At 40.6% G+C, this 24,981-nt stretch overlaps 1 protein-coding gene across 4 annotated transcripts; it reads right to left on the minus strand.

The window, feature by feature from the left end:
- Positions 1-91: 91 nt before the first annotated feature.
- Positions 92-23,071, minus strand: LOC110517689 (zinc finger protein OZF). Of its 4 annotated transcripts, none has more exons than XR_005052460.1 (3): positions 8,043-8,089; positions 4,252-4,335; positions 92-614 (listed from the first exon to the last, which is right to left on the minus strand). XR_005052460.1 is itself a non-coding variant. In XM_036981907.1 (3 exons), exons 2-3 carry the CDS (start codon positions 17,468-17,470, stop codon positions 3,236-3,238), a joined length of 1,203 nt encoding a protein of 400 aa, XP_036837802.1. In that variant the 5' UTR covers positions 17,471-17,616; positions 22,936-23,071; the 3' UTR covers positions 2,823-3,235. The 4 variants fall into 4 exon arrangements, 3 of the variants coding, with proteins under 3 accessions (XP_036837802.1, XP_036837803.1, XP_036837801.1); XM_036981907.1 differs by lacking the exons at positions 92-614; positions 8,043-8,089 and adding exons at positions 17,368-17,616; positions 22,936-23,071 and having other exon boundaries at positions 2,823-4,335; XM_036981908.1 differs by lacking the exons at positions 92-614; positions 8,043-8,089 and adding exons at positions 17,368-17,616; positions 18,349-19,048 and having other exon boundaries at positions 2,823-4,335.
- Between the last annotated feature and the right edge of the window lie 1,910 nt (positions 23,072-24,981).

Consider the following 24,981-nt stretch of genomic DNA (forward strand, 5'->3'; position numbering starts at 1 on the left):
TTTGACTAGATAGATATTTTGAATGCCATGAATTAAACAAAAACGTTTTTTTGGGTTAACTATATAGAAAATACAAAAGGTTAAACCAGCACAAATTCATAAAGAATGTTTATTTGTCATAGATCAATTACATTCATTGCAGTTATCCAAATAAATGTAACAATGACTACTAAAGTAATCAATCTAGTTTTATAAGACAATGTAATAAACACATGTAGTCATTTCATAGCCTGTGTATCATTAAACAAAAGTCATGTAGTAAAAAAAGAACCCACCCAACCTAATGTTGAAAACTGATCATCACACCACCATCTTGTATCTACTAACTCATTCCCACAGAAAACTGATCATCACACCATCTCTATCTGATACATGTTGTATCTACTAACTCATTCCCACAGAGAACTGATCATCATCACACCATCTCTATCTGATACTGATCATCATCACACTCTCTCTACCTGCCGAGGAATAGCTTTTTATTTTATTATCATTGTTGAATATTTAAAAACATACAATCTATTTGCAGTGAAGTCGCTCGACATCTACATCACATTAGTCATCTGACAGACTCCCATCCAGAGCGATCCACAGATGCAACAACGGTCAAAGCCCTGAGGGACAACTTGGTGTCAGATCAAAACGTATTATATCTTACAAAAATCCATACCGCTCACTTTAGTATGATACCAGTATATTATGTTACATGACAATGGCCTACGAATGTAATATGAGTCGTACAATATAATACGATTTGTAGGATGTATAAGTATGTTACGAATTACAATATGTTACAAATATGCAATACGTATTATATTTTACTTATTCCAATTTGATGTTAACGTTAATTAACATGCTAAATAGTTGCATGCTAACTTAACATTCTGAATACACTATAAAAACTCAGCAAAAAAAAGAAACATCCCTTTTTTAGGACCCTGACTTTCAAATATAATTCGTAAAAATCCAAATAACTTCACAGATCTTCATTGGACTGCAGATGTGGCCAGGGCAATAAATTGCAATGTCCGTGCTTAAGACAGCGCTACAGGGAAACAGGACGGACAGCTGATCGTCCTCTCAGTGGCAGACCACGTGTAACAACATCTGCACAGGATCGGTACATCTGAACATCACACCTGCGGGACAGGTACAGGATGGCTACAACAACTGCCCGAGTTACACCAGGAACGCACAATCCCTCCATCAGTGCTCAGACTGTCCCCAATAGGCTGAGAGAGGCTGGACTGAGGGCTTGTAGGCCTGTTGTAAGGCAGGTCCTCACCAGACATCACCGGCAACAACGTCACCTATGGGCACAAACCAACCTTTGCAGACAGGACTGGCAAAAAGTGCTCTTCACTGACGAGTCACGGTTTTGTCTCACCAGGGGTGATGGTTGGATTTGCATTTATTGTTGAAGGAATGAGCGTTGCACCGAGGCCTGTACTCTCGAGTGGGATCGATTTGGTTGAGTGTCTGTCATTGGTCTGGGGCGATGTGTCACAGCATCATTGGACTGAGCTTGTTGTCATTGCAGGCAATGTCAACGCTGTGCTTTACAGGGAAGACATCCTCCTCCCTCATGTGGTACCCTTCCTGCAGGCTCATCCTGACATGACCCTCCAGCATGACAATGCCACCAGCCATACTGCTCGTTCTGTGCATGATTTCCTGCAAGACAGGAATGGCCAGCGAAGAGCCCGGATCTTAAGTTTGCTGAAAATAAACGCACTTGACAGTGAGAGGATGTTTATTTTTTTGCTGAGATATATATATATATATATACACACACACACACACAAAAGTATGTGGACACCCCTTCAAACCCTTTACTGACCGGTGTATACAATCGAGCACACAGCCATGCAATCTCCATAGACAAATGTTGGCAGTAGAATGGCCTGAAGAGCTCAGCAACTTTCAAAGTGGCATTGTCATAGGATGCCACCTTTCCAACAAGTCAGTTTGTCAAATTTCTGCACTGCTAGAGCTACCCAGGTCAACTGTAAGTGCTGTTATTGTGAAGTGGAAACGTCTAGGAGCAACAACGGCTCAGCCGCGAAGTGGTAGGTCACACAAGCTTACAGAACGGGACTGCCAAGTGCTGAAGCGCGTAAGAATTGTCTGTCCTCGGTTGCAACACTCACTAACGAGTTCCAAACTGCCTCTGGAAGCAACGTCAACACAAGAACTGTTAGTCAGGAGCTTCACAAAAAAATGGGTTTCTATAGCCGAGCAGCTGCACACAAGACTAAAATCACCAAGATGTGCAATGCCAAGCGTCAGCTGGAGTGGTGTAAAGCTATTGGACTTTCTGGAGTAATGAATCACGCCTCATCTGGAAGTCTGATGGACAAATCTGGGTTTGGTGGATGCTAGGCGAACGATACCTGCCACAATGCATAGTGCCAAATGTAAAGTGTGGTGGAGGTATAATGGTCTAGGGCTGTTTTTCATGGTTCGGGCTAGGCCCCTTAGTTTCAGTGAAGGGAAATCTTAACGCTACAGCATACAATGACAGTCTTGACGATTCTGTGCTTCCAACTTTGTGTCAACAGTTTGGGGAAGGCCCTTTCCTGTTTCAGCATGACAATGCTCCTATGCACAAAGCAAGGTCCATACAAAAATGGTTTATTGAGATCGGTGTGGAAGAACTTGACTAGCCTGCACAGAGCCCTGACCTCAACCCCATCGAACAACTTTGGGATGAATTGGAACGCTGACTTCGAGCCGAATGAAAGAAAGTCCCCACAGCAATGTTCCAGCATCTACTGGAAAGTATTTCCAGAAGAGTGGAAGCTGTTATAGCAGCAGAGGGAGGGACCAAGTCCATATTAATGCCCATGATTTTGTAATGAGATGTTCGACGAGCAGGTGTCCACATACTTTTGGTCATGTAGTTTAGTTGCAAAGTTGCTTATTAGCTAAAATGCTAAAGTTGTCTATGATGTGATTCGAACATGAAACCTTTGGGTTGCAATACGTTCATGTTATATGCAGACCCATCCACCCCGACCAACAGACCAACCTCATTTTGTTTTTGCCTTAAAAGGAAAATGTTTAAATGTTTCAACTTCATATTCAATTCAATATTCATCTCCAGCACCACCTCCTCTGCACAGTTGTCAATGAGAAACAATAGGATTACAATAGAGTGTTCGTCTTAATGTTATAAAATTCCCTGTTACCACTTCCTTTACGAGATGAGAATGAAGCGATGGAGTGACTAATCTTAACTGGCCTGAGACAACTGATCAGGCTTCTTGCCTTTATGTATACGTTGATGTGTTTTTAAGGAAGCCAATTGGGAGAAACTCTTCTGACAGTCAGAGCAGAAGTAAGGCTTCTCTCCTGTGTGTTTTCTTTGATGAATTTTTAGCTCAGTTGATGTTGTGAAGCACTTCCCACAGTCAGAGCAGGAGTAAGGTTTCTCTCCTTTATGTATGCGTTGGTGTATTTTTAAGCTGCCCTGTTGGGAGAAACTCTTCCCACAGTCAGAGCAGGAGTAAGGCTTCTCTCCTGTGTGTCCTCTTTGATGAACTTTTAGCTCAGTTGATGTTGTGAAGCACTTCCCACAGTCAGAGCAGGAGTAAGGCTTCTCTCCTTTATGTATTCGCTGGTGACATTTTAAGTTGCTCTGTTGGGAGAAACCCTTCCCACAGTCAGGGCAGGAGTAAGGCTTCTCTCCTGTATGTATTCGCTGGTGACATTTTAAGTGGATCTGTTGAGAGAAACCCTTCCCACAGTCAGAGCAGTAGTAAGGCTTATCTCCTGTGTGTGTACGTTGGTGTGTTTTAAAATTGCTCTGTTGAGAGAAACTCTCCCCACAATCAGAGCAGTAGTAAGGTTTCTCTCCAGTGTGCATTTTCTGATGAACTGTCAGAGTCCTTGATGTTATGAAACTCCTCCCACAGTCAGAACAGAAGTAAGGCTTCTCTCCTGTGTGTGTTCTCTGATGAACTCTTAGCCCAGTTGATGTTGTGAAACATTTTCCACAGTCAGAGCAGTAGTAAGGCTTCTCCCCTGTGTGTATACGTTGGTGTGTTTTTAAGTTGCTCTGATGAGAGAAACGCTCCCCACAATCAGAGCAGGAGTAAGGTTTCTCTCCAGTGTGCACTCTCTGATGAACTGTCAGAGCCTGTGATGTTTTTAAACTCTTCCCACAGTCAGTGCAGGAATACAGATTATCTCCTGTGTGTATTTTTAAGTGTATTTTTAGTTTTGATAGAAATGGGAAAATCTCCTCACAATGTGGGCAGGGATGAGACCTCTTAGCTCTGTGATTTTCCTGCTGTTGCTCTCTGGATGTAGAGAATGTCTCAACATGGTCTCCTGTGTGAACAACATCAGAAGAAACAGTCAGTTGGTGTGATGTACATATGACTTCATAACAGTAGGCTGTACAATACAGGGAATAAAGCTATTAGGGCTGTGCCGACAAAAAAAAATGTATCCTGGTCGACAGTCTGTTCTTTCGACCAATCGATTGGTATACATTTTAAAACGGGTATTTTTCCAAATATTAGACACACCCTTTGTTTGAATAAAATCAACTATATGTAGGCTACTGAGCTTGTCTGACGCTTTAAGCACGGCAATACATTTTTAAAAAATCAAGACATAAATGACTAAAGAGGGAGCCAGAGATCAACCTGTTCCCGACCCTCCTCCCCTCCACTGCTGCTGGCCTTCTCAGATTCTGCTGTTACCCTCCTGAAGTTGCGGATAATAGGCTACACCAGCGGTCAACAGATTTTTCCATTTGGAGTGGCAGATTATCGTGCCATTTCTACTGATCTGCGTGTCAGTTAGGGTTTTCATGGAACCTTTTCATTTACTTTAAAATAACATCTTCATGTCTCAAATCAAAGGTCACGTGGTTAATAAATTATATCCCAATTAAAATTATTCAATTAAAAAAAAGTTACTTCTATTGCCAATATGTAAAAACAGCCTACAAATAGCCAACAAAAACACTGCAGCCTGCATGTAGAACATATCCTGATGAAAATAAATATTCTATAAATCACATTGGCTACACATGGCCTGTCTGCAAGGAACTTGAAACATTGCATCCCAACTAGTAATTTGGTCTGGCCTGTGCTAGAAAACTTGCAACATTGTATAAAATATTCTGGGCCCTCAGAGTTTCCTTGGCCAGTGAGCTCAGGAAAGACAGACACAGCTGTAGGCTATTTGCGCAAGGGATGAGAAGTAATCAGGTAGGCCTATTTTATGACGTTAAACCGGATCAGAGCATGACATTTTTCCCCTTTCATGCTGAGTCGTTATCGAAAGGAAGAGAGCTGAAAAGATGAGTAAAATAGGCTACATTGAGGAAATGTTGTCATTCTCACTGGTTGTAAAAACAGACTTTGTTTACTTGCTGTTTGAGGGGAAGAAAAATGACTTTGAGAAACTCCACAGTGATGGTGAGTTAAGACGATCAAAATTGGAAAGAAGTTGAAGGTGCTCAACCAACGTGAGCAGAGGTGCAACCTAAAAATGTGTAAACATCATTGAACAGGAAAAGGCGCAACACTCGCTCACCATTTTTTTAAAATCGTAGTTTTAGTTTTGTTAAGCAAGTTTAAAAGATTGACGTTTCGGTCTTCAATGCCCTTCAAACTTCAATATTTTAAACTTGCTTAATAAAAAATAAAAAAAGTCATGAGTGAGAGTTGCGCCTTTTCCTGTCCAATGAGTTAAGACATTCAGACATATTATCAGATCACTAAATGGGCACATTTATAGGCCTACATTTACACAGAGACCAGCTAGCCTATAGGCCTACATTTACACAGAGGCCAGGTAGCCTATAGGCCTACATTTACACAGAGGCCAGGTAGCCTATAGGCCTACATTTACACAGAGGCCAGGTAGCCTATAGGCCTACATTTACACAGAGACCAGCTAGCCTATAGGCCTACATTTACACAGAGGCCAGGTAGCCTCTAGGCCTACATTTACACAGAGACCAGCTAGCCTATAGGCCTACATTTACACAGAGACCAGCTAGCCTATAGGCCTACATTTACACAGAGGCCAGGTAGCCTATAGGCCTACATTTACACAGAGGCCAGGTAGCCTATAGGCCTACATTTACACAGAGGCCAGGTAGCCTATAGGCCTACATTTACACAGAGACCAGCTAGCCTATAGGCCTACATTTACACAGAGGCCAGGTAGCCTATAGGCCTACATTTACACAGAGACCAGCTAGCCTATAGGCCTACATTTACACAGAGACCAGCTAGCCTATAGGCCTACATTTACACAGAGACCAGCTAGCCTATAGGCCTACATTTACACAGAGGCCAGGTAGCCTCTAGGCCTACATTTACACAGAGACCAGCTAGCCTATAGGCCTACATTTACACAGAGACCAGCTAGCCTATAGGCCTACATTTACACAGAGGCCAGGTAGCCTCTAGGCCTACATTTACACAGAGACCAGCTAGCCTATAGGCCTACATTTACACAGAGACCAGCTAGCCTATAGGCCTACATTTACACAGAGACCAGCTAGCCTATAGGCCTACATTTACACAGAGACCAGCTAGCCTATAGGCCTACATTTACACAGAGACCAGCTAGCCTATAGGAATACATTTACACAGAGACCAGCTAGCCTATAGGCCTACATTTACACAGAGACCAGCTAGCCTATAGGCCTACATTTACACAGAGACCAGCTAGCCTATAGGCCTACATTTACACAGAGGCCAGGTAGCCTATAGGCCTACATTTACACAGAGACCAGCTAGCCTATAGGCCTACATTTACACAGAGGCCAGGTAGCCTATAGGCCTACATTTACACAGAGGCCAGCTAGCCTATAGGCCTACATTTACACAGAGACCATCTAGCCTCTAGGCCTACATTTACACAGAGACCAGCTAGCCTATAGGCCTACACGTACACAGAGACCAGCTAGCCTATAGGCCTACATTTACACAGAGACCAGCTAGCCTATAGGCCTACATTTACACAGAGACCAGCTAGCCTATAGTCCTACATTTACACAGAGGCCAGCTAGCCTATAGGCCTACATTTACACAGAGACCAGCTAGCCTATAGGCCTACATTTACACAGAGACCAGCTAGCCTATAGGCCTACATTTACACAGAGACCAGGTAGCCTCTAGGCCTACTTCTATGTGTAATCATGTCAAGTAGCCTATAGGCCTACTTCTATGTGTAATCATGTCAAGTAGCCTATAGGCCTACAATTACACAGAGGCCAGCTAGCCTATAGGCCTACTTCTATGTGTAATCATGTCAAGAAGCCTATAGGCCTACATTTACACAGAGGCCAGCTAGCCTATAGGCCTACTTCTATGTGTAATCATGTCAAGTAGCCTATAGGCCTACATTTACACAGAGGCCAGCTAGCCTATAGGCCTACTTCTATGTGTAATCAGACCAGCTAGCCTATAGGCCTACTTCTATGTGTAATCAGGCCAGCTAGCCTATAGGCCTACTTCAATGTGTAATCAGACCAGGTAGCCTATAGGCCTACTTCAATGTGTAATCATGTCAAGTAGCCTTTAGGCCTACTTCTATGCTTAATCAGGCCAGGTAGCATAGGTGCGTGTCCTTACTCGAGATTGTCTATTGTTTGGAGCACTCCTGTCAATGAATAAATTGACAACTCGTAAATGCATATATTATATATATATATATATATATATATATGCCACTGCTCGACTAAAAACATATTGGTCGACCAACAGCCTATCGACCAATCGACTAAATTGGGTCAGACTTAAAAGCTATTCAACAACCTCAGCCAAAAAGGGGGCGAAAATGATGAGTCATATAATCCTCCACTCACTATCAGAAGGGTTAGTAACGACACAGACTAATTTCATAGAACTTTAAAACACTGGCAGTTTGTCTACTTCACCTCTTTAGTCTACTCTCTGAACATGCCAGACAGACCAGTCATTCAGGGATATGTGTTGTCAAAACTACAGAATTAAACCTATTAATAGACTGGGTCAAAACGTATGGCGGTCTATTACTCATGCTCTTACCATGAGTAACAGATGTCCCAATCTTCTCCTCCTCTTCTTCTTCTTCTTCTTCATCTTTAATGTTGACATTCAGCTCCAGTGTTTGACTGCAGTCTTCCAGCTTCACTGATTCCATCTCTGGATCCTGCAGTGTAAACTGGGCTCCACTGTCACAATCAGGACCCAGTGACTGTAGGTTTCTACTCAGTGTGGAAGGAGAGAGGCAGGCTGGGTTTGTCCTCACTGTTTACGTTAACGGCCTCAGACTTAATCTGAGTCGGTCTGTAGTAATAAAGACAAACGGACACAAAAGTTATTTTCTTGACAGTTCTGGCACTTTATTCTGTAAAAATATTTTCTATTTTTTCTTGTTCAATTATCTCATTTCAGTAGATCAGGTAATCCTTGACAAAACATTAGATCACATTAGACACAAAGTACACATTTTAAATTGCACAACATAAGTGCACTTAATTTATCGTAGATTTCCTAATTTCACATAAATGCATAAATGACTCAAAAAACATTTAGTACAAGATCGCAGTAAGTTACTTTCCGAATACACGGTAAGGAATTAGCCACTCGTTCTCATTCTGAGTAATAAGGTTGGCCCCTTGATTTCAACATCTGAACAAAGTGGACAGGCTAACAAGCTTTTCAAACAGTTGGAGACAGAAAGAAGGGTGTGTTCATAACCATCCAACTGTTAAACCTTGTTATCTAACAAATGGATCCAAGTTGGCTAAACCCGAAATATAAAGATACGCTGGCTAAACACTAGCACGTGGGCTTGAGAGATTGTTGATGAGACGCGTTAATATTCTATAGCCTAATGCCTGATACAAGAAGTCATTGTTAGTGAATGTGCATTATGCACATGGTTCTAGTTACATTTGTAACAAAAAAAGGGCATTTTCATAGACTTGAAAGCCAGATCAGTGATTGTAAAAACAACAAAAACCAGGTTAAACCATTTTGATAAAATAACACAATTATTAGTGGGTGTTATGGTTGTGGAAGGCTTATATTTAGCCTCGGTATAACTTCACAAGCCCTGAATTCATTCGATTATTGATTGTTAGAAAGGCAGTGTATTTGACCTTTAATTGTACAACGCTTATTTAGAGAAAAACAAAATGTAGATATCTTGAATCGCCCAGAAGTTTGAAAAACTGAAGATACAGCTGTATGATATTTATTCCATACCGCCCAGCCCTAACGAAGTACATTAGAGTAGAGTACAATACAGTACGTTATACTGTACTATACTCGGTACTGTACTGATCTAAACTCTTCTTTCCTGTACTCTGCTGTAGTGCTTTCCAATCTTGTGAAATATTAGCTATGTTTCCAAAAACTTGTCCAGTAACTTTGTCGTCGACATTTAGAAATCGTTTGCATAGAAAACAGATCCGACAATTGCCAGCTAGGTTGTTTCCATTTAACGATCTTGTGTTGATAAAAACCGCTGTCCTTAATGATGCAACCCGTACCGTCAAAATGATCCCACAATCATCATTATTATTATATATATATTTTTAACACTTTCTATCCTCAAACGCACATTTTTGTTTTAGCTTTTGAACATTTCTCCTGCCGTCCAAGTCAAAAAATGACATCCAAAAGACGTCGGTCTGTGTTTACTGGGGTGTATCCTAGGATCGGCCTGCAATGGAATTTTATGAATGTCCATCCATGTGGTAGGCCTAGCGTTTGTAAAAACAGTCAGTTGCATTGGCTTTATTAGTCCTGGTTCCTGTGAATAATCATGTTGTCTATTTAAGCTCTGAATAGGCCCATCAGCTACCCAACTTTATCAGGAGTTATCCAGAGCTGATTTGCAATGAGAATCAATGTGTTTAACACAGAGGGTTCAACTCCCGGACAACAGAGGTTTCAGAGTCCTCCAATAGAGCTGAGATGCTAATATTTGTGTAAACTCTACATAGTTGTGTTCTGTGGGTGTCACTGAGTAGGCTGAACAATCCATAGGTAAGACTGTAGAGTGCAATATGAATGTCCAACACAAACAAAAGACCCTCCATACTCAACTGGTGGACCTCTGTCCAGATCCAGAATGGGTCAATACAGACCACGGTCCTGATCCAGACTGGGTCAATACGGACCTCGGAACCCAAAATATATATAATAATACTTTTTTGGTTGCAAAAAAAATGTTGCCCCGTCGCAAAATGTATAGAATTGAGTGTTATTACATTTAAACCTGCCAACAAGAGGGTTGTGAAGATTTTGTGGTTGCAAGTTGGGGGTTTGTTACAACGCCAATAAATGACAATATCCATCTGGACCTTTGCCACCTAGGAAATGTGTCATGTCTCAAATAGTACTGGAGAACCCCTGTAATAGACTGACTGGGAAGGTGAGTATTCAGTCAAAGTCCTGCAATAAGAGCTAAGACATTAATATGTGTTAACTCTTGGTAATTGTATTCTGTGGGTATCACCGGTTTCATGGGTGCACAATCCAACCAGTTTCATAAGTACATATAAAAATGTTCACAATGCAATTATGCGTCTAATACATACACAGTGGGATTTCAAACGTTGTGATCTGTCTATTTTCAAATTTATGAATTATTGTAATTCATTTTAAATTAAGTTACATTCCACACATGTTTAGCGTTTCTAGTCCAAATATGACACGATTCCATTAATTTGAATCAGTTTGCATCATTTTCATTGAGAGCGAAACGCAAATTCCACTATTGTGGCTAATCGTTATTGTGGCTATCTTCACATACGTAGGGACAAGCGGGGAGACGGGAGAAGTTGGCCATGACCAGATATAAATGTATTATGTAGAACAAACATGCCTCTGATTCCAAGGAATCATGTCAGTTCTATTCAGGGGATTTCTATCTGCAACTTTCCAAAACGTTTTTGTACTGAACATCCCCAGGCGAAACAGACTGAGCTAAGTACGAACAAGGAAAGCCTCACAATTGAAAACGTGTGGTGGACACCGCGCTGTGTGCTTGTAAAATATTTGTTATCACGTTCTTCACTCACTCGGTTTGACATAACCACAAAACCTTTCCCAAACGTGATAATACATTGACGGATTTATTTTTTTAACATGTTATGACGTTCTTTCGATATTAGTGCTATTACATACCTGTAGAAATAACGATAAACGGACAGCACAGTTCTGGCCTTTTCTTTATTCCGAAGAATGGTGGCGCCAACCCGGAACTTCCTGTCCCCCCCCCACTACCCCAGTGCAACAGCGACATTATTGGACTGATGGACTAACTACTACTAAACCATGTAGAATATAAAATATAGATTGATTAGCTAGACAAATAGAAACTTGGTTTAAAAAACTAAAGCGTTGTCTGTTTTCTTGTCTACGTTTTTCAACCCATTACATATGTATTGTAGATGATCTCTGTGGAAGGCCAAGAAGATCATCAAGAACCTCCGCCACCCGAGACACGGCCTGTTCACTCTGCTACCATCAGGCGGAGACAGTACAGGTGCATCAAAGCTGGGACAGAGAAAATGAAAGCGCTTCTATCTCCAGGCCATAAGACTGTTAAACAGTCATCACTGATTTGATTGAGATAATATTGGTGAATAGCAAATTGGCTTGTCCCAATGTGTAGAGATGTCGTGACATGCTCATTTCAACTTCCTGTCCTCCTTGGCTTCAGAAACAAACTAAATATGTCACTTGAAACATCGTTTATTGTAATTCATTATACAAAAGAAGAGTTTGACCAGCATAAATTCATATACAAACTTGATTTTTCATTGGCAGATCAATTTATTTGGCTTGAATGTAGTTTTCCAAACACATTTATTATCAATGACTAAAATAACAAATCTAGTTTTGAAAAAACTATTGAATAAATGCATGAAGTCATTTCATAGCTGTTTATCATTAAATAAATAGTCATTTAGTAGTAAAGAATGATCCCAAACTAGTTGTGAAAACTGATCATCACACCATCTCTATCTGATACATGTTGTCTTCTAGCTCATTCCCACAGAAAACTGCAGAGGGAAGCAGCACCAAAGCACCCCCACACCATCACACCTCCTCCTCCATGCTTTACGGTGGGAAATACACATGTGGAGATCATCCGTTCACCCACACCATGTATCACAAAGCACCCCCACACCTCCTCCTCCATGCTTTATGGTGGGAGATACACATGTGGAGATCATCTGTTCACCCACACCATGTATCACAAAGCACCCCCACACCATCACACCTCCTCCTCCTCCATGCTTTACGGTGGGAAATACACATGTGGAGATCATCCGTTCACCCACACCATGTATCACAAAGCACCCCCACACCATCACACCTCCTCCTCCATGCTTTACGGTGGGAGATACACATGTGGAGATCATCTGTTCACCCACACCATGTATCACAAAGACACAGCGGTTGGAACCAAAAATATCCAATTTGGACTCCAGACCAAAGGACAAATTTCCACTGGTCTAATGAACATCGGTCATGTTTCCACCGGTCTAATGAACATTGGTCATGTTTCCACCGGTCTAATGAACATTGGTCATGTTTCCACCGGTCTAATGAACATTGGTCATGTTTCCACCGGTCTAATGAACATTGGTCATGTTTCCACCGGTCTAATGAACATTGGTCATGTTTCTTGACCCAAGCAAGTCTCTTCTTCTTATTGGTGTCCTTTAGTTATTGGTGTCCTTTAGTTATTGGTGTCCTTTAGTTATTGGTGTCCTTTAGTACTGGTTTCTTTGCAGCAATTTGACCATGAAGCCTGATTCACACAGTCTGCAATGAACAGTTGATGTTGAGATGTGTCTGTTACTTGAACTCTGTGAAGCATTTATTTGGGTTGCAATTTCTGAGACTGGTAACTCTAATGAACTTATCCTCTGCAGCAGAGGTAACTCTGGGTCTTCCTTACCTGTGGCGGTCAAAACGCTTGATGGTTTTGCGACTGCACTTGAAGAAACTTTCAAAGTTCTTGGCATTTTCAGTATTGACTGACCTTCATGTCTTAAGGTAATGATGGACTGTCATTTCTCTTTGCTTATTTGAGCTGTTCTTGCCATAATATGGACTTCGTCTTTAACCAAATAGGGCTATCTTCTGTATAGGTATATTGATTGAGGGATCAATATCTTGTCACAACACAACTGATTGGCTCAAACGCATTAAGAAGGAAAGAAATTCCACAAATTAACTTTTAAGAAGGCTCACCTGTTAATTTAAATGCATTCCAGGTGACTACCTCATGAAGCTGGTTGAGAGAATGCCAAGAGTGTGCAAAGCTGTCATCAAGGCAAATGGTGGCTATTTGAAGAATCTCAATTTTGATTTGTTTAACACTTTTTTTGTTACTACATGATTCCATGTGTTATTTCATAGTTTTGATGTCTTCACTATTATTCTACAATGTAGAAAATAGTAAAAATAAAGAAAAACCCTTGAATGAGTAGGTGTTATAAAAGTAGGTGTTTTTATATGTATATATATATATATATATATATATGTTTGTATGCGGCTTTATTAACTCAATATATTTTTTTACATTGTTTGCAAACTGATATGTGACACATATTAATGCCAAAATAACATTTTATTTTTAGCTAAACAGGTGGGACTCAAAACAGGCTCTGTTCCACCTGCCCTGAATGAAGCGTCACCACTATTATCACTGCACTTTCAACCATATAAAAGCACAACAAAGTCCAAATGGGAAAACAATGTTAGATATTTAGTTTATTTATCCAACAACAATGTGTTCTCACTGTGCTTTAGTTGAGTTTGCATTAATAGTTCATGGTGCATGTGGTAAACGCTGTTCAATAAGGTTCTGACAGATTATTACAACAATTATGAAGATCTCACAGAACTGAAACCTGCTGTCCTGAGCAAGCTCACCGTCTCTGATTACATAAGAACATTATAGTTACAGTCACCCCAAAATATGTCCATGGATGTTTTATTTGTTTAAAGGTTGAATAAATACTATTACATTAGTTTGTAAGATAGTCATGTATCACATGACCCATGAGGAGGCGCACAATTGGTCCAGCATCGTCCAGGTTAGGGAGGGTTTGGCCGGCAGGGATGTCCTTGTCTCATGGTGCTCCAGCGACTCCTTGTGGTGGGCCGGGGCGACTGCAAGCTGACTCTGGTCATCAGTTCAACAGTGTTTCCTCTGACACATTGGTGCGGCTAGGCTCTTGGGTTAAACGAGCAGTGTGGTTTGGCTCTCGACCTTTGCCAAGTCCGTAGGGGAGTTGCAGCAATGAGAAAAAAATCATAACTACCAATTGGATATCACAAAAAAGGAGGTAACACCAGGGGCCAGAAAAGTGTGAATACATTGACCATAATGTCAATCCAGCATGACTTCTGTTGCGTTCAAAACAACTGGAAAGTCAGAACTGCTAAATCTCAGATTTCAGTGAGTTCAAGACAACTGGGAACTCGGACAAAACTAGCTCCAACTGGTGAAAATACAGAAAAAAAACACATTTTGAACGGTAATCCAACTCGGAATTCCAATTCGGGAACTCTGGCCTCGTTCTAGAGCCCACAAGAAGGACCGCCGCGCCACCTTCCTGTTCAAGTGAGCACAGCACAACAAGGTGAGTCCAAAAATGTCTTGTTTGCTGCTGCATAAATGATGTAACATGCCAGGGAGATGTGTGTACTGTAGCTAAGAAAGTAATAATAAGTGTATGTTGAGTAGTAAGATGTCAGTAGCCCATGTGCCTCACCCTATTTTCAACACAATTGGCTGGAAGACCTCAATGATTCAGGAAACTTTGATTCCCCATCACTAGAAACAATTAACAAAAAACCTGATGTTGTTAAAATAAATGTACTTACAAAATGTTTCATTGTGTGTGGTCACTGAATGCACACTCATTGTTTTGCAGCATGGGGAACGGGTGTGGTCACTAAGTATACATTCTTCTTCTATGGTGTTTATTGGTAGTGTTCAAACCAACATTAACTGTACATCACTGCCCCATTCTGGGCTGGAGTGTAATAGAGACATGTGGTTAAATCCTGTTGAGATCACCGGGTCAGAGAGAACTCCTGATTGTAGTCATACCAAAGCACTCCAGGCACTCAGCCCATAAGAACCATTCATACTGTCAGATCTAATATGAAGAACTGAACACAACCATCAGAACCATTCATACCGTCAGATCTAATATGAAGAACTGAATACAACCATAAGAACCATTCATACTGTCAGATCTAATATGAAATAACTAACTTTAAAAGAAAATAGTTTGACCAGGACACATTCATGTACAATTCAATGTATTTTAAAAAAATATGTATTTATTTATTATTATTATTATTATTTTTTTTTTAATTGGCAGATCAGTTAAGTTGCAGCTATCTAAACATATTCATCATCAATGACAATGTTCCTCTACCAGCTCATTCCCACAGAAAACTGCAGAGGGAAGCAGCACCACCCAGTCAACCATCCTCACAGAGGACATTCAACCCTAAGGGCAAATCCAAGGTCATCTCAATATCTTTACAGTAGAAGCTAACAAAACACACCAAAACTGACAAGATGCTCACTGATCAGTAAAGTAGAGAGAGGCTAAGATTCTATAACGCTCCCTTTTCTCACAGTGAGAAACAACAGGAACACAATAGAGTATACTATGATTTCTGGAGAATTAAGTGATGTAATGACTTTAATTTTAGCTGGTCTGAGAGAACTGATGAGGCTTCTCTCCTTTATGTATACGTTGGTGTGTTGTTAAGGTATACAATCTGGAGAAACTCTTCCCACAGTCAGAGCAGTAGTAAGGCTTCTCTCCTGTGTGTGCTCTTTTATGAACTTTTACATCAGTTGATGTTGTGAAGCACTTCCCGCAGTCAGAGCAGGAGTAAGGCTTTTCTCCTTTATGTATAAGTTGGTGTGTTTTTAAGTTACCCAGTTGGGAGAAACTCTTCCCACACTCAGAGCAGCAATAAGGCTTCTCTCCTGTATGTATTCGCTGGTGGCATTTTAAAATATCCAATCGGATGAAACTCTTCCCACAGTCAGGGCAGGAGTAAGGCTTCTCGCCTGTATGTATTCGCTGGTGACATTTTAAGTGGTTCTGTTGAGAGAAACTCTTCCCACAGTCAGAGCAGCAGTAAGGCTTCTCTCCAGTATGAATATGTTGGTGTTTTTGTAAATGGATCTGTTGAGAGAACCTCTTCCCACAGTCAGAGCAGGAGTAAGGCTTCTCTCCAGTGTGCACTCTCTGATGAATTGTCAGAGCTCCTGATGTTGTGAAGCTCTTCCCACAGTCAGTACAGGAATACGGATTCTCTCCTGTATGTATACGTTCATGCGTTTTTAAGGTATCCAATCGGGAGAAAGTCTTCCCACAGTCAGTACAGGAATACGGATTATTTCCTGTATGTATGCGTTCATGCGTTTTTAAGGTATCCAATCGGGAGAAAGTCTTCCCACAGTCAGTACAGGAATACGGATTATTTCCTGTATGTATGCGTTCATGCGTTTTTAAGGTATCCAATCGGGAGAAAGTCTTCCCACAGTCAGTACAGGAATACAGATTCTCGCCAGTGTGTATTTTTTGGTGTATTTTTAGCTTTGATAGAAATGGGAAAGTCTCCTCACAATGTGGGCAGTGATGAGACCTCTTAGCTCTGTGATCTTCCGGCTGTTTCTCTCTGGATGTAGAGAATGTCTCAACATTGTCTCCTGTGTGAACAACATCAGAAGAACCAGTCAGTTGGTGTGATACACATGTTAATCAAATGTATTTTATGAAGCCCTTTTTACATCTGCAGTTGTCAGAAAGTGCTTTACAAAAACCCAAAGAGCAAGCAATGCAGATGTAGAAGCACAGCAGCTAGGGAAAACTCCCTAGAAAGCAGGAACCTTGGAGGAAACAGAGAGGAACCAGGCTCAAAGGGGTGGCCGGTCCTCTTCTGTCTGTACCGGGTAACATATGTATTCATATCAGTAGGCTGTACAATACAGGGGAATAAAACTATTCTAAAAGTGGGTAAGAGATGAAAGCTAAAAAGGGGTGTGTCATCCTCTACTAACTATCACAAGGGTTAGTAACTACACAGACTCATTTCATAGAACTTTAAAACACTGGAAGTTTGTCATCTTCCCTTCTTTTAGTCTACTATCTGATCACTCCAGACAGCCCAGTGAATAAAACGTTCCCTTTACTGGTGTCAAACCAGGCAAGTCTCAGTAGCATGAAATAACATCTACCTTCTCATTGAAACAGTTCATCATGAAACAGTTCTACTGCAACTTTTCATACACAGTGGGAAGTTGGAATGAACAACAAACTTAGTTAGAACCTGCTCTTACCATGAGAAACAGATTTCCCAATCTTCTCCTCCTCTTCTTCATCTTTAATGTTGACATTCAGCTCTATTGTTTGACTGCAGTCTTCCAGCTTCACTGATGCCATCTCTGGATCCTGCAGTGCAAACTGGGCTCCACTGTCACAATCAGGACCCAGTGACTGTAGGTTTGGACTCAGTGTGGAAGGGGAGAGGCAGGCTGGGTTTGTCCTCACTGTTGATGTTACCAGCCTCAGACTTAATTATAGTCGTCCTGTAGTAACAACGAGTAACAGGCAACAAAAAGTTAGTCTTGACAGTTCTGGCACTTTCTTTATTCTCTAAAAATATATGATTATTTCTTCTTGTTCAATTCTCACTTCAATAGATCAGGTACCTAAGCATTGAGAACAAAACATTCATTCATTCACATTAGACACAAAGTACACACTTTAAAATGACACAACGTAAGTCCACTTAACCTATAGTAGATATCCTCATTTCAAATAAATGACAAAGCCCATTTAGTACAAAGTTAGTATGTTTTAAGCAGCACTATGTGCTATTTTACAATAACCTGGTCTTAACTATTATTTCAGTCACACACATTGTATTTCCCATTCACACCATATTAACAAGTATAGATCAGAAACAACTGAATGTGTCTGAATATTAGTACACATGTAGAAAACTGATAATCATTACATTAAGCTTCACAACTGGAGTTCGACCGTGAAATTGTCTCTCACTCTCTGATCAGAGTAAGAGCAAGCTCATTCTGACTGGGGCACGGAGCAGGATGCCCACCGGCTGGAGTGTCAGCCTTCTCGCTCCAATCTCACTCCAGCAGCGCACACTTCATGAGCTCAGGGCCCAGCTTGTATTGGTAGTCTACTTGTGTGCTGCTATAACCCCTTGCTTTAGCTACAGTCATGGAGTTCGCTAAATATTTTCATAAAGAAACTGATTTAAAAAAATACACAGGTGAAAAATCAAGGTGACTTACAAAGATGAGGACCAAGAGCCATTTCTTGTGATGTAATGTCCACAACTAAAGAACCATAGTGGAATCTGAAAAGACATATCCTGAAAACATGATGGTGTACTTTACTACGTGCACATGCTAAATGAAAGGAACGAGGTGGGTAGCTAATGAAGTGTGTCATTGTAGCAAAGTATTTATAAACTAAAAATCAGATATCTTAGAAGTTTCCTTCATTTTGGTTCTATTATCTAGACAATAGGCCATAATTGAATTAGGCCCAATAGGCCGGACATAGTCACACTTTCAAGGAGCTTTATATTTAGGTTTGGGTTATTTTGCCTAAAAACTTTAAGGCCTACCTATAGGAAGAAAAACAACAACTCTGCATCCCTGCCCAGCCTGGAAAGAGTGGCCAAAAAAAGGTGTTTGCCATCCCCAGCGGCTCTGCAAGCGCGGAGAGGATATTCTCCGCTGCTGGCCTGCTCTCCAGGCACCATCACATGAACCAGAAGCAAACAAACTCTGGCCAAACTGGTGTTTCTAAATATAAATTCAAAGTCACTGAGCCTAAGCAAGTCACTGAGCCTAAGCAAGTCACTGAGCCTAAGCAAGTCACTGAGCCTAAGCAAGTCACTGAGCCTAAGCAAGTCACAGCCTGCAGTGCATTCAGAAAGTATTCAGACCCCTTCCTTTTTTCAAAATGTTGTTACGTTACAGCCTTATTCTAAAATGGATTAAATAATTTTCCCCCCTCATCAAATCGACACACAATAACCCAGAATGACATCACAATAACCCATAATGACATCACAATAACCCATAATGACATCACAATAATCCATGACATCACAATAACCCATAATGACATCACAATAACCCATAATGACATCACAATAACCCATAATGACATCACAATAACCCATAATGACATCACAATAACCCAGAATGACATCACAATAACCCAGAATGACATCACAATAACCCATAATCATTATAGATTTGTACATTTTAGCAAATATATTCAAAAAAATATATAGAAATACCTCATTTTACATAAGTATTCAGACCCTTTGCTATGAGACTTGACATTGAGCTCAGGTACATCCTGTTTCCACTGATCATCCTTGAGATGTTTCTACAACTTGATTGTTGTCAACCTGTGGTAAAAATCTATTGATTGAACATGATATAGAAAGGCACACACCTGTCTATATAAGGCCCCACAGTTGACAGTGCATGTCAGAGCAAAAACCAAGCCATGAGGTCGAAGGAATTGTCCATAGAGCTCCGAGACAGGATTGTGTCGAGGCACAAATCTGGGGAAGGGTACCAACAACATTTCTGAAGCATTGAAGGTCCCCAAGAATAGCGGCCTCCATCATTTTTAAATGGAAGAAGTTGGAACCACCAAGACTATTCCTAGAGCTGGCCGCCCGGCCAAACTTAGCAATCGGCGGCGAAGGGCCTTGGTCAGGGAGGTGACCAAGAACCCAATGGTCACTCTGACAGAGCTCCAGAGTTCCTCTGTGGAGATGGGAGAACTTTCCAGAAGGACAACCGACTCTGCAGCACTCCAACAATCAGGCCTTTATGGTAGAGTAGCCAGATGGAAGCCACTCCTCAGTAAAAGCCACATGACAGACTGCTTGGAGTTTACCAAAAGGCACCTAAAGGACTCTCATACCATGAGGAACAAGATTTTTTGGTCTGATTAAACCAAGATTGAACTCTTTGGCCTGAATGCCAAGCGTCACATCTGGTGGAAGCATCATGCTGTGAGGATGTTTTTCAGAGGCAGGGATTGTGAGACTAGTCAGGAATGAGGGAACGATGAACAGAGCAAAGTACAGAGAGATCCTTGATGAAAACCTGCTCCAGAATACTCAATACCTCAGACTGGGGCGAAGGTTCACCTTCCAACAGGACAATGACCCTAAACACACAGCCAAGACCACACAAGAGTGGCTTCGGGACAAGTCTCTGAATGTCCTTGAGTGGCCAAGCTAGAGCCCGGACTTGAACACGATCGAACATCTTGGGAGAGACCTGAAAATAGCTATGCAGCGACGTTAACCATCCAACCTGACAGAGCTTGAGAGGATCTGCAGAGAAGAATGGGAGAAACTCCCCAAATACAGGTGTGCCAAGCTTGTAGCTTCATACCCAACAAGACTCAAGGCTGTAATCGCTGCCAAAGGTGCTTCACCAAAGTACTGAGTAAAGGGTCTGAATATGGAAATGCTATATATATATACACACACACACATACTTTTTAATAAATTGACAAAAATGTCTAAAAAAAAACGTTTTTGCTTTGTCATTATGGGGTATTGTGATGTCATTATGGGCTATTGTGTGCAGATTGATGAAGGGGAAAAACGATTTAATCCATTTCAGAACAAGACTGTAATGTAATAAAATGTGGGAAAAGTCAAGGGGTCTGAATGCACTGTATATTCTATATTACCGGTATTATAGACTGATTTAATACAACTAAATGCTGTTAAAATGCTGAGCGCTTAAAGTCCCTGACTCCCTACCAGTCTAGTGTCGCACTTAGAGTGGCCAACTGTCCCATATTAGCCGGGATGTCCCTTATATTGGGCTAAATTTGTTTGTCCCATACGGGACCTCCCTTGTCCCGTATAAACGCGCCAATTCCTGTAAAGTAATTTATGTTGTTGTTCGCTCGGTTTTGCATATCAAGGAAATATGGATAAACCTGAAAAAAAAAAAGAAATAACAAACAATGTGACGTAACAAAGACGTGGGTTAAGCCCGTCAGTGGTGACTCGACGAAAGCTTTCTGTACTTTATGCCGTCAGGAATTCTCAATTGGCCAATGGAGGGGAGAGTGACCTAACTCGGCATGCATCCACAGAAATGCACTAGAAGGCCACGCTAGCTAAAGGTGCTAGCAATATCGGCGCATTCTTCGTGACGTCTACTGCGGAAAATGATGACCTGCCTCCTACGGAAGGTGAGCGTGTATTTCTCAGTTGCCGGTGATGCCTCAAACAAGGGAAATAGAAAAAACATTTCCAGTGTGCCTGAGATATTTCTCTGTGTCTGATGGTGCAGTGCACGTTTCTTGACTTTCAATGAAGACAGTGATGAAACTGCAAATGGCAAACATCAAGCTCTGATGAACTGTCTGCAAAAGCATGAACAGGATATTAGACATCACAGCCGATGCAGCAGATAATGGAAAACACCACTCCGTTTACCAGTTATTGAGCAGTGACAACAATCGCATTGTGAAAGCTACTTGCCCAGCTCATAATGCCTTTCCAATTGAATACACTGTATATTCATTCCCATAACACCATACCCACGCCGTGTCACCGTGCACGCCACCTTTTGTACCTCATTTGGTAGTGAGAAAGTTGGCAACCCTAGTCGCGCTCGCTTCACAATGTATTTATTTTTTGGCTATAGCCTTGAAATACTTAATTGAAATAATAACCTAAATTATTAATTTCCTTCTTAGGCTCCCTGTCTGGCACCTGGCCTATTTATAGTGGTATATGCTGTTTAATATGACAGGTAGCCTATTTATAGTGGTATATGCTGTTTAATAGGACAGGTAGCCTATTTATAGTGTTATATGCTGTTTAATAGGACAGGTAGCCTAGTTATAGTGTTATATGCTGTTTAATAGGACAGGTAGCCTATTTATAGTGGTATATGCTGTTTAATAGGACAGGTAGCCTATTTATAGTGGTATATGCTGTTTAATATGACAGGTAGCCTATTTATAGTGTTATATGCTGTTTAATATGACAGGTAGCCTATTTATAGTGTTATATGCTGTTTAATAGGACAGGTAGCCTATTTATAGTGGTATATGCTGTTTAATATGACAGGTAGCCTATTTATAGTGTTATATGCTGTTTAATATGACAAGTAGCCTATTTATAGTGTTATATGCTGTTTAATATGACAGGTAGCCTATTTATAGTGTTATATGCTGTTTAATATGACAGGTAGCCTATTTGAAATGAGGCTTCTTACATTCACCTTTTCATGTTTATTAAAAACTTTTAATTCAAATCAAATCAAATGGCTTGGTTTCAATACTTCAAAACCAAAATGGTAAGTCCGTGTAGTCACAAAAATAGATGGGTGTTGGTTACATTGTGATTTTAATGAATGGAGCGGCAATTGTCTTTCCTGTAACCTAAATGCAGTTTTTAGCCGAGCATTTGGAAAGAACGTGGAACACCGGAGCAGTGAGCGGGATTTCCGAGCGTTCGTCTACTCTCTGTCTCTGACGCATCCGCACAGCCTGTACTGAAGTCTGGTGACGCAGTTGTTGGCGCCGCCATTTTAGCAGCTCGCATCACTAATTTAGAAAATGTCAAATAAATGGATTATTTATGAAATGACCTTGCTGAAATGTACATTAACTTAGACAAACCAAGGTCTCTAGCTATGTGACTTGTAAAATAACTTTTGTCGCGTTCTTCACTCATTCGGTTTAACGAGGGAAAAAAACAGCACATGAAAGGTTTTATGTGCTGTTTTTTTTTGATAGTATACGGATTTGTTACCTGATATGCTATGACATATTCTTTCGAAATTAGGTTTAAACGTGCTATTACATACCTGTAGTAATACATATCGTTTCGACAGCACAGTTCTGCGGCTTTCTTTGTTGTTGTTTTTACTTCCTGTTCCTCCACTACCACAGTTCAACAGCGACATCACAGATAGAACAATGAGACAGATATTTCACCGGATGTATAAAATGTGAAGCATCCGCTTGGAGTTTACACTCTGGCTGGCAGTGGGAGAAGATGGAAAGAGATGGATTTGGGCCGACATTTAGCATTTTCTCATCGAAGAAACATCTGATGTCAATACAGTTTTTTGTTCCCAAAACTAAAATGCTTATGAACAGAGTAGAATAAGGTTAGTAGACTTCACCCTTGCAAAAGTTAACAATCGCGTCGTTTATAAGGCGTGCAAAGGCGAATTGAGTTATTGCACAAGTGCACTTCAAAGAGGAGGCGTTACCGAACGAAATATGCAGATTAATGCTAGAATGCGCCAATAGGATCTTGCTAGCTCGTGCTTGGCTCTGCCCAGCTCCTTCCTTATTCTGCACACTATGACTCCCGTTGGAAGGCTGTAGTTTATCTTGGATATAAAACCCTTTGGCGACATCTTATTTTTGGTATAATGGCATTCTGCCACCTACACTACAGGTGGGTAATATATATATATAGGCCCAAAAACTCCTCAAATGCAGATATAAGGATGTCCATCTTACTGGATTTCTTGTGCAGTACAATTAACTGTGGCTATAAATGCTACAAAATCCATCTTCTTCACAATAAGTGTATCCAGATCACTTGATTGACGTACAATATGTGCAACTGGTTGCGATTTTCTTCAAAACTGTGGCCTTTTTCCCCTTCAACTCTCTTCACTGTCTCCACATTGACGATTTGCTGTACAGCCCTGATCCTTGACCCCTCAACCTCTTTCACCCTAACAGGGCACTCTGGGAATTCAGGAATAGGACCCCCACCACAGTTGAAACATATTCCTTCTGTCTGCAAACACTTTACACTTTTTAGACTTCTTGCATTGCATCAGGTTTTACATGAACGCTCTTACTACGTAACTGATATATCCCAGCTTTACAGAGTGTGGTGACAGAAATTAAGATTATTAGGAATTAAGGTTTGTTTGTGATTAAATGCTTAAACTACTGCATTAATGAACTTGTGTGTGGGAAGACAGACCTATGACCATAAGAGAACAAGCACTGCAGACTTCACACGTTTCTCTGTGGCTTCCTCTTAGGACGAAAGGCTCTGTTCCTCTTTCTCCTAAATATTCTCTGTTCCTCTTTCTCCTAAATATTCTCTGTACCTCTTTCTCCTAAATATTCTCTGTTCCTCTTTCTCCTAAATATTCTCTGTTCCTCTTTCTCCTAAATATTATCTGTTCCTCTTTCTCCTAAATAATCTCTGTTCCTCTTTCTCCTAAATATTCTCTGTTCCTCTTTCTCCTAAATATTCTCTGTTCCTCTTTCTCCTAAATATTCTCTGTTCCTCTTTCTCCTAAATATTCTCTGTACCTCTTTCTCCTAAATATTCTCTGTACCTCTTTCTCCTAAATATTCTCTGTTCCTCTTTCTCCTAAATATTCTCTGTACCTCTTTCTCCTTAACGTCTAGATGTAGCGCCAATATAGCTTGAAACCATGATAATGTATGGGGTCAATTTCACGCCATATGTATTGAATTCAAAATCATTTGTGAACATAAAAATAAAGTTGAGAAATGTAAACATATTTTCGAGGACGGGTGAAATAATAGATGTTTAAATCAAAAACCAATCAATTGAAAGCAAAATGTATAGAATTGTAAACAAAAATAAGACATCAAAAGCAAAACCCCAAAACTTGTAAGCAAATCATTTTAAAAACTGACATTCTTTTTTAAAATATTTGAGTTGCCAGGTTTTTGATTTAAACATCCATTATTTCACCCGTCCTCGAAAATATGTTTACATTCTCAACTTTATTTTTAATGTTCACAATTTATTTTATTTTGAATTCAATATGACGTGAAATTGACCCCATAATAATGCATCCTATTGTTGAGACGAACAAAGTAACATAGTCAACATGACTCAGCAT

Source organism: Oncorhynchus mykiss, chromosome 7 (genome assembly GCF_013265735.2).
Source record: "Oncorhynchus mykiss isolate Arlee chromosome 7, USDA_OmykA_1.1, whole genome shotgun sequence".
NCBI lineage: Eukaryota > Metazoa > Chordata > Actinopteri > Salmoniformes > Salmonidae > Oncorhynchus > Oncorhynchus mykiss.

Bases quoted from the DNA above. Each gene is read 5' to 3' on its own strand.
- LOC110517689 (XM_036981906.1), bottom strand. From the start codon at position 8,157: ATGGAATCAGTGAAGCTGGAAGACTGCAGTCAAACACTGGAGCTGAAT. The intron at 4,336-8,042 runs GTAAGAGCATGA...TTGTTCACACAG, and splicing joins TGGGACATCTGTTACTCATG to GAGACCATGTTGAGACATTC.